Below are 11,000 nucleotides of genomic sequence, written 5' to 3' on the forward strand. Positions count from 1 at the left end.
AAATTAATCCTGTGTTCAGAAATCGGGGGTCACCAAATGTTAATAATATTAGCTGAAAAGTTTGTTTTTTTGTCTGCCACCGGTTCTTGATACCAGTAACAATTTCGTTGCCGCAATCTGTACTTGAAACAAATAGAGCTCGGAGAAGTGAATACCACGAGTTTTCGTTAAGTACTGATTTTATTGTGGAATATGCAGGGTTTATATATACAATATCTTAAGAACTAATGTTTGTTTAGGTCTAATTATTATCTGTTTATAGTTTACAATGGGTAGCCTGATAATCAATAGTTATCTCATAGTTTATTAGACTGAACAGTTGTAAAGTAGGATAACCTTATCTTATATCGCTTAAGTTTATGACGCATGCAGGTCAAATCATGCGTGCTGACAGATGGTGTGAAGTCGTAGATACGCAGCGGTGCCTGTTTGTATAGGACTATCTGTTACTTATCTGCAGCGCACGATTTTCTGCTTGCCTCGAAATCGTACATCTTCGTTATGTCCGCATTGAACACATATCTATAGTATCGCCATCTGAGGATCTGCAACGTGAGATCCGATTGGAGAATGGGCCCCCTGAATAAAGGATATCATTCAGACTCTTGCCATATGAGGATGGACAAGATGCGTTGAAAACGACCCGCACCTTCGTTGTGGTGCTATCTGGTTTGAACACGGCGTGGTGAGGCAGGTAGAAATTAGGAGTCGTGACAATCGCCTGAGGCGATATGGGTGTCATATGACCCAAGTCCACGTACTCCTGGAGAACGGCATTGTACTGTTCCTTTAGAGAATCGTTTCTTGACAAACGATTCTCGTTCTTGAGGAATTGAGCCAGCGCTATAGATCTGGAATGACCCAGTTCAATGCCATCGGGCTTCCGGAATGGAAGAGTCACCCGATATCTGCCACATTTGCTACGAGAAGTAGTCTTAACGAAGTTTTCTTCGCAAACGAAGTCTTACTCCTTTATCAGCTTCGCTGGAATATCCTCCACCTCCCAAAATTTGGAAAGTAGGCTGTCGAGCTGTTCGTCTGCTTGGAGGGCGACTCTTGTCGAAAACGCAGAAACAGTTGTCGACACATTCTGGGAGACGGGGCCGGTGAGAATCCAGACAAACACGGTTTCCTGCCCAAGGAGTGAGCCACAAATGTTTGGCCGGGAGCCGCTCAAGATGACCGACGGAAGGATATCCGCGCCAATTAGAATATCAATCTGAGCGCTCTTGTAGAAGTGTGGATCTGCCAGTTCTATCGGTGGTAGGATGCAATCTGCGAACGGGCTACAGACGGAAATGTCTGAATGCTCAAGAGCGGTCAAGCAACGCTGAATCGTGCTGTGCAGCTCCTTGATAGCTCTCCCGACTCTTGGGTAACCGTGGACAGATTGAACAGGATTTTTAACTGGCTTGTTATTAACAAGCGCTTGTTTTCAAATCGTTCGCAGAGAGCACCCCAAGCCGACGCGAAACCATCGTTTGTCAGCGGAAATTTGGCTACGATTTCATTGGCCTCATCTGCGGTCTTCGAATTCAAATGAAAAAGTTTCTCAACCGGAGTCAACCTTGGATTGTTGACATAGATGGCCGTGAAAAGGTCACGGAAGGTCGGCCACCGCAAGTAATCCCCACGGAACATTTCGGTGTCGACTGGAGGGAGCCGGCAGCCACTGGAGTATACAGGAGGAACGGATGCTTCACTCCTGCTGGACCCGGAAACTTGGGTAATTTGCCCCTTAACACGGGCGAGACACCGCTCATACACTGCATAGCAGTGATCGTATTTCGCCTCCATGGCCTGTGTGCCTTCATTGTCGTCTCGATGCAGTGCATCAACGCATGTGGAATAGGCGACTTCGACACTGTCCCAGAGGGCTTGCAGCCGGTCACGACGGATCTCGTACGTGGGTACATTGTCTTCTTCGGCTGCCGGCCCTCTGACCCGACTCTCAAAGTGCACCAGTCTGTCGGAGACACTGACGAAGTTGCTGAGAGCCATCGCACGGGTTTCGCTAAGTTTAGCTTGGACGGAACGGGTAGTTGCCTGACTACGTGGAGCAGTCGAAGATGTACGCAACGGCGGAGTCTTTGCAGAAGCAGACGGCGACGGACGATCGACTTTTACTCGGAGTTGAGCGGCAGGGGTGGCAGATTTGGACCCCGAAGGAGCGGGCGAAGCGGACGACAGGCGACGAGCCTTTAGCGAATGTTTTGAGTCCTTTTCGCTCTTTTGGCTCTTGGACATACTATGCTTCGGCAGTCACTCTAGAGTCTTTTTCTCAACAAAGACTCACGATAAAGCGGACAGCCGAAAGCAAGCACAAAACAAACGGAGAGGAACTTCGGCTGTCACAGGATAGTGAGCAAGCCGACACAAGAAAACAGACGAGGAGGAAAAAAAAGTCGCTGTTGGAAAAAACAAAATTGTTTGAATAAAACACAAACAGCAACGTGAATCTTTATTACTCGGTGTGATTGCTGCTGTTTATATACATATACGGAAATGGATAATATATATATGTATGTGTATATATAATCTCAATGTATAAGGAGCATATACGGAGTATATATGTAACGTGTACGGAATTGTACGCGTATGTATATGATAATATATATATATATTATATATGCAACAATGGACTTGAATATATTATATAATATCAATATATGAGGAACATATACGAAGTGTATATGTATGTGAAGCAATATACGTATATGTATGTGATAATATATATATATTATATGGGTAATACTGGACTTGAGTATATAACTTCAGTATGTATGGAACATATACGGAGTGTATATGTGTGTAAGTGTCGTGTATGGAAGTGTACGTGTATGTATGTGTGTTGTATGTGGAAGTATATATGTCGTATGTATATGTATGTATATATATATATATGTATTCATATATATATGTATATATATATATATATATGTATTCATATATATATGTATATAGATATATATATGTATATATATATATATATATGGAGTGTAGTGGATCTACGCGCGTTTGCTATTAGAAGAACAACTCTCTTGTTAATTCGAATATAACAACATGAAGAGAGATTGCATACACAGGAGTGTGTTAAGAAAAGAAACAAACAAACGCGATACGACAGCAAAAGAAATAGCAAAAGTACACACAACCGCGGCCAAATCGGAAAATATTAGCGAACTCTTTTAACTGTATAGATACTTACACATACATATACATATAAGGATATATATATTATATATATATATACTGTGCAAAGTATACACAAAGTAGAAAAGATGGCTTAGAAAATGCCGGTAGAATGCTTATGTACTTATATATATGCTGTGTCACATATATAGTTATAAGGTACAAGGAAAATAATAATATGGCGCGAACACGACACTTGCACAAAATGTATGATGGAAAAATTGTATTACTTATATTGAGAAAAAAAAAAACAACCAATGCTGTTGCTAGGGTCGAGCTAAAATCCAGAAATCCGGCTCGAAGGACCAAATGTTTGTAGGGGGGCGTCTTCCAAGTAAATAAAAACCACTTTCACTTTAATTTTGTAGCAGATTGCGACTTTTTCACAACTTTTTATTTGACACTTGAAAATATACTTTTTGCATGTGCTTGAGAAAATTCGAACATAGAACCAAAGGCGGAATAGCAAAAAACACTAAAAAGGGCAGGCTGACCATCTCTAGAGGAAACCAAGAACAGTGTGGCTGCGCGTATGACACGGTCACACGCACAGTATACCAGCTTTGTCGCTATCGATAACTTGCGATCGCGACCACACTGTCAGCTGGCCTGAGTGGTCACACCTGCAGTCATCTGGCATCAACAAACACTGACTGGTTCCACGCTGGTTCCAGTGATTTGATGCACCTGCGAAATGAACTTGTTTTTGCGGGTCAGGAAAAGGTAAATTTTCTCAAAAATAGCTAGTAGGATTTCAACCAAAATTGCTATATATATCTTCCTTATATATTCCTTATATTTTTTGTGCTCATTTTGTATGGGGCTGGAGCTGAGGTTATCGTACTTTTTTTTCAGAGGTTTTTTTTTCTCGATATGTGACGCTAAAGTTGCGGAGCTATCTTGACGCACATTCTCCTTGTAACTCCACACACTTCTCCCAGCGATGCTCCCATCTCTGCAACCCTTCCAAATAGTACTTGGCGACTTTGTCTGCAAAATACGAGTTCACGAAAGAGATTGCCTCCTCATTTGACGAAAATCTCTGTCCGCCGAGTGCAGTTTTAAGTTGAGGAAACAAAAAAAAGTCGCTTGGTGCTAGATCCGGCGAGTAAGATGGATGGTCAAGCAGTTCGAACCGCAATTCGTGGATTTTCGCCATGGCGACTGTTGATGTGTGAGATGGTGCGTTGTCTTGGTGAAACAAGACTTTCTTTTTTTGCAAATGTGGACGATTTTTCGAAATTTGTTCCTTTAGCTTGTCCAATAATGATGCGTAGTATGCTCCTGTTATAGTTTTTCCTTTTTCAAGATAGTCGATAAAAATAATTCCATGGCTGTCCCAAAAAACACTCGCCATTATTTTCCCAGCCAAATACACAGCTTAAGGTTTTTTTGGGACCGGTTCCCCCTTTTCAATCCACTGTTTAGATTGGATTTTTGTTTCGGGCGTATAATGATGAATCCAAGTTTCGTCTACAGTTATCAATCGGCGCCAAAACTCGGTCTTATTGCCTCTAAACTGAGCCAACAGAGCTCTGGAAATGTATATGTGGCATTTAAATCACCTTGAGCTAAAATTTATATTTGAAGTAGTGTTGTTATCAAATGTAAATTGTGATGGAAGGCTATTGGTGGAGTAACTGGGTGAATTTTTCTCAAGAATCGCCATTTCTTTCTCCATAATCAGTTTTGCTATTTTGAATTTGATTTGCGCGTGTCTCCTCAGACTAAATTTATTTATTGTTTGGGCATGCGCCCAAAAATAAAATATCGATATCGTCTGGCTCCTTTGTTTTGATATATTTACTTATATCCTCAATGGAGGACGTAGTTTTTGGGGTAGACCTATCATTGCTCTCATCATCCGTCAATGAAAGTGCTTCAGCTGGTTCAGATCCTTCACATGGTTCATTCACATTCGACGCCGAAATAAATGCACAAAAACTTTCCATTTGTTTGGCCCAAATCCATGTTTTATGAACTGATTGCCCTGAACTGTTTGTTGTCTTCATGTATTTTTCCATTTTTTTTTTCATTCCATCACCTTAAAATATAAAAAATAATTAATTTTCATTTCACAGATTCCTTGCAACTGGAGACAGTTTTAGTACAATTGGACACAGCTATCGTATTGGATTTTCTACAGTTGATAGCATTGTAACGGAAGTTGGCGAAGCAACCAACCAAAGAAATCCGGATCGACTTACTGCACAGTGGGCGATTTGGTCTCGCTAGCGGCATTTAATTAATAACTTCTAATCTAAAATAGATGTCTTCAGTCGGTTTTTTTCACTGATCAGAGAAAAATCATAGAATTTTTTAAGTTAAAAATTTTTTTTTTTAATTTTTTTTTTTTTTTTTAATTTTTTTTTTTTTTTTTAAATTTAAAATTATGTTGTAATTTTTAATTTATTTGAACTTCAATTAACATATTTCATATATAAACGTTATCTAAAAAATGATTGGATGATGGAAAAAAAATGGGATGACTTCTGAGTGCAATACTAAAAAAAGATCCCTTTTTGGTACTAACACTGTGTCTAAAAAGTACCATAGTTTGAAGGCTAGCAGGTACTAGCAGTTAATATCACACATTTTGGACGTCACTGATTCACACTTTCGGCTAATAAAAGAGTTAGACTGAATCCAGTTGAATAAAGTAAGTTCGACTCTACGAAAGACAGGTGTACGCTAATCCGAGCTAGTTGTTAATACACTGAATTACCACTACGTTTTATGAGCTACACATTTATAGACCGGTCACAAACATTGATTTTTTTTTGAAAATACATACCTTGAATATAATAAAAAAAAATAAACTTCTAACAAATTCACTAAAAATTGTAAATTTCCGAGGAACTCGAAATCAATGCGTGAAAAAAGAAAGAATTTTCTAGAGCTTTTAAAAATCTAATCAAAGCATCTGCTATCGATATGTGAAAAAATATTAACGGTTTTTTAAATTTGAAAATTTGAATTAAGTGCCGCTAGCGAGACCAAATCGCCCACTGTGTACTGGTGCTATTTAAACACATTCTTTTTGGTACTAATGGCCCTTGTAGGACCAGATTACAAGTTTCTTTGTGTGGATATTCCAACATGGGAGTGAAATTGGAAAGTAACAAAATGTACCATGCAATTTGCCTGGTAAAATATGCCTTCTCCACATGTTCTTATTGGTGATGAGGCATTTGCGCTAAAGCCATTTTTAATTCGACCTTTTCCGTATCGGCAATCAAAGCAAGAAAGTTACAGTCGAGTGTGCTCGACTTCAGCGTGCTGCCGGAGGGCGCAAGGAGAAGGTAAGAAGTGTTTTAATTATTTAAAAATTATCGAAGTTATTAAAGAAATACTTTTGTATGGGCAAAACGCCTACTTACTAGGGGTCTTAGTTGCTTTGGCTGACAATCTGGTATATGGTGCCGTATATGGTATATTTTGAATGCGGTACAATATTATTATACCAAATATATCATTTGGTATATTATTAGTATTTTTGCAGTAAAAAATACCACAAAATATATTTCTTATATTCGAAATGGGTATCTCACAGTCGAGTACACTCGACTGTAGCTTTCTTAATTGTTTTATTTACAGCATTAAATCGAATATTGCATTTATCGAGCTGAAACTTGGCATACTTCAATAATAGACCACTCTAAATAACTAAGCAAACTTTAAAATAAGTTTGACCACGCCTACTCTAACTGCCTATATAGACATCATGACGTATACGTGATATTTTATTGTAATTTGTTTTTTATTTTTTTTATCTATTTTTTACCAAATATAAATTTAGCCAGCGCGGAAGAGTGGAGCCCGCTGTCGATTCACACGTCCAGCAACGTGGCATGACAGAACTCAAGCACATCTAAAAAATGAAAGCAATAGGCAGCCAATTGTGAATGAGTGGTGTGCAAACAAATAAAATATCGATAAGCAATTAAAATGTGATAAATGGCGGTTCTAATTCGTTCAAATTAAATTGTTTTCAGGTTTTTACGGGCTGGGCTTTTTTGCTAAGCCCCGGGCCCGCACGAATCTTAATTTTAAGGTCCGGGCCTGTGTAAGCCCGCGGGCCACGGAAAAAAGGCCGGTTCGGATTGGCGGGGGCAGAAGTGGGCGTGCCAAAAATTTTAAAGAAACTTGATCTGCGTGCAAACATAACATATATTGTCGAAAAAAATTTATAGCTCTATCTCATGTCTCATACGGACACACGGACATGGGTAGATCGTCTCGGCTATTGGTGCTGATCAAGAATATATATACTTTATAGGGCCGAAGATGTCTCCTTGTACCTCTAACATACATTTCCTGCCGGCATAATGTTAAAATACGCTTCTACCCTATGGGTAGCGGGTATACAAACTATTACCGCTATATTTTGCCTTTATTCAAAATGGTAAGATACCCGCTACCCATTTTAAATAAAAGAAATATTATTTGCAGTATTTTTCTCAAAATATACCGAATATACTACAAAAATACTAAGAATATACCAAATGGTATATGTGGTATATCGATATAGTTCCGCATTCAAAATACACCATAGACGGCACAATATACCAGATTGTCGGCCAAAGCAACTAAGACTCCTAGTAAGTAGGCGTTTTTGCCCATACAAAAGTATTTCTTTAATAACTTCGACAATTTTTATCTGATCGCAATGAAATTTCCAGGAATCATAAATACTATAGTATTTATTGTATATACCAAAATTCTAGCTTTAAAATTACGCTTATTATTCGATTTGATATTTGATTTGCGGGGGCGGAAGTGGGCGTAGCAAAAATTTGAAACAAACTTGATCTTCGTGCAAACATAACAAATGCTGTCGAAAAATTATAGCTCTATCTCTTATAGTCTCTGAGATCCAGTGTTTCATACGAACAGACGGACAGACACACAGACGGACATGGCAAGACCGTCTCGGCTGTTGGCGCTGATCAATAATATATATACTTTATAGGGTCGGAGATGCCTCCTTCCACCTGTTACATACATTTCCTGCCGGCACAAAGTTATAATACCCTTCTACCCTATGGGTAGCGGGTATAAAAACGTAAACAGTAAATTTTACTTATTTACCTGTTGCAATTCTCAAGTGGTTCTAGTTTCGGTTTGTTTGGAGCCTCTCTAGTGGTTGTCACTGATATGAACGATGGGTCAGTAGCTGGTGGTGATGCCTCAGGTTCTGGGTCCGCTTTTTGCGGACCAGTCATTGTGCCAAACCGAACTCCACCTAAAGTAAATTTAAGCTTTTGGCTTAGGCATTTTAATCTGTCCATTTACATACATAGCTTGATTTTTGTTGTTTATTCTTAACGAATTGGAGAATATATAGATCGGTATTTAGCTCCAATTGATGTCGTTGCAAATGCTAAAATAGAATAGAATATTCAAAATAGAAATAAAATATTAATATGCAAAATTACATTTCATGTGCTGTGTTGTCTTCGCAATTGCTCCTCCTGCCTCTGTATCATGCTTATCTTTATTTTTTGGTGCTCGACATTAGAGGTGGAGAACTATCGATAGTCGGCGCCATCGATAGCGAGCGATTTTTTCTCTTAAACCATCGATAGTGTCGATAGTGCCATGCTTTTTAATTGTTAAATGTAAAAAAAGCTATAATATGAAATTTAAACAAAACTTTATTACATTCTTAACTCTTAAAAATAAAAAATACATTTCATTTGTTGCTTTTGTGTTATACAAATTAATAAATCATTTCATTTATTTAATAAACATTTTCATTTAGCTTCTTGGTAGAGCCATTTGTTCTTATTGAGGAACAATAACATGTTAATGTTTTCCTCCTTCAGTCGAGTCGGCGATCGGAGACTATTTGTCCGGCCTTGCTAAAACATGCGCTCGGACTCCACTGATGTGGCGGGTACGCACAAAAATTTAAACATTACGGTTTTTATAAGTTCCAGATCCGTTTCGTTCATCTGAAATTATAAACAAAAAATTGAATTTACTGAATTTCACTTAATACAAATACACTTGCACTTACCTTTTCCGACAATTGTTAGGAACTTCTCCATGCTATAACTTATTTTTACTCTTCACTTTCAACAATATTTTGGCTTTCCACTATATTTTTGCTTTGCGCTATATTTTTGATGTCCACTTTCAGCTATATTTTTTCTTTGTGATGTAAGACGCCGAGTGTAAAACTATCGATAGTGCAGGGCTGCCATCGATGGCGGTGCGATAGCGCCAAACCATCGATAGCGTCGATAGTGCCATCGATAGTTCTCCACCTCTACTCGACATTCAGTCGATGCTCCTCACGCATATTTAAGAGCTCTAGCTTTGCCTTCGTCAGCTCAAGCATCTTGGTCTCCGTGGCCAGCTCTTGCTCCCTGCAGAGGAGTTCGGCTTCCTTCATCCTGAAGTACCTCGTACGCTCGTAGTTGCCAACGCCCGTCGTCCCACCTTCAACACCCGTTGCCATTGTGGCTGCAATGTAAACAAGCCGTTAGAAAAAGCCATCTTGACACAATTTTTAAAATTATAATAATTAACACTCTAGGAATGTTAGAAATTGAGTTAACCTTTCAGTTTACAATTCAGTCGAATTCTAAACAACTTCAAAAATATGCTGCTTGGGTAACTTGACAGCTTTTTATCGATTGACAGCTCTACCAAAGTGACAGCTCCAATCTGCCAAGTTGGCAGCTCCAATCTGTCAAGTTTTCAGCTCTAATCTGCCAAGTTGAATTCTTCAATTTGATTAGTTCATCAAATAATAGAACAATAATTTTAAGCAACATTCGGAAACTGTTCAATTCAATTGCGAATTTTTAACCAAATCATTCTTTTTCTTTTTTTTCCTCGATCTCTAGACCAGCGAAGGAAATTTGTTGCGTGTGAATCAGAGACCGGCACGGCACACTCAACCGGTGCACCGGTTACTCATGTGCGTTTTCGATACACTTGTACTCATGAGTATGAGTGTCAAAAAATACATATACTCATGAGTACCGGTGTCTAAAATCACTTATACTCATGAGTACCGGTGTCTAAAATCACTTATATGAATATGCACATGATTTTTGTGATCTGATTTTACGCACTAGGGTAAAGCCAGTGTCGGTGGTTATGAGTGTGTGTATCCGGTAGGCACAAACACAAAAATTATGAGTGGACCGGCACGATCATATGTACTTACTAAGCACTTACTTATGGCCAATCGAAAACTCCAGTTCTGCAGGGATTTTAGTATTTTTCGTATATTTTGAGAATAATACCGCAATTTTTAGCTTAATTTCAGAGAAACCGAATTAGGGGGAAGAAGGACACCGAAAAAGTTCCGTTGATCTTATCTCAAATTTGAATCTTTGCAAATTTTTGTTTTGATGTAGTTTTAAATATTAAGGTGAGCGGTTGGTCTACACAACATACAAAAGTTATATTAAAGTAAGTTAAAATTGTTTGTTGTTATTTATCCTTGAGCCTTTCAGTGATAGTGAAAGTGAGTCAAACAATTTAAGATCGCAGTATAACAATTCTTAACGTTCGACAATGAGAACTTTTGGACACTAACTATCAAAAAAGGAGACTCAAAAATATATAAAATAGATTTGTTGTAAAAAGGCACAGGCCTTGAAAAATTGCAGTTTTGTAATATTATATTCCGCTTTATTTCGCTTTCGAATTTATACTATCTTTGATGATTGAAACATGAAACTGTACCTAAAAAATAAATTGGACCACGCTAACAATTTTCGATTATATTTAACATATTTTATTGTAATATATTTAATAAATGTGCACTAAATGTATTTAATTAATAT

At 38.3% G+C, this 11,000-nt stretch overlaps 1 protein-coding gene across 1 annotated transcript; it reads right to left on the minus strand.

The window, feature by feature from the left end:
- Nucleotides 1–9,287: 9,287 nt before the first annotated feature.
- On the minus strand, nucleotides 9,288–9,824 carry LOC127566260 (regulatory protein zeste-like). Its single transcript, XM_052008283.1, has 2 exons — nucleotides 9,759–9,824; nucleotides 9,288–9,663 (listed from the first exon to the last, which is right to left on the minus strand). Exon 2 carries the CDS (start codon nucleotides 9,656–9,658, stop codon nucleotides 9,467–9,469), a length of 192 nt encoding a protein of 63 aa, XP_051864243.1. The 5' UTR covers nucleotides 9,659–9,663; nucleotides 9,759–9,824; the 3' UTR covers nucleotides 9,288–9,466.
- Nucleotides 9,825–11,000: the final 1,176 nt, after the last annotated feature.

The sequence above is a fragment of the Drosophila albomicans genome, unplaced genomic scaffold, assembly GCF_009650485.2.
Source record: "Drosophila albomicans strain 15112-1751.03 unplaced genomic scaffold, ASM965048v2 utg000101l_pilon, whole genome shotgun sequence".
Lineage (NCBI taxonomy): Eukaryota > Metazoa > Arthropoda > Insecta > Diptera > Drosophilidae > Drosophila > Drosophila albomicans.

Bases quoted from the DNA above. Each gene is read 5' to 3' on its own strand.
- LOC127566260 (XM_052008283.1), bottom strand. From the start codon at position 9,658: ATGGCAACGGGTGTTGAAGGTGGGACGACGGGCGTTGGCAACTACGAG.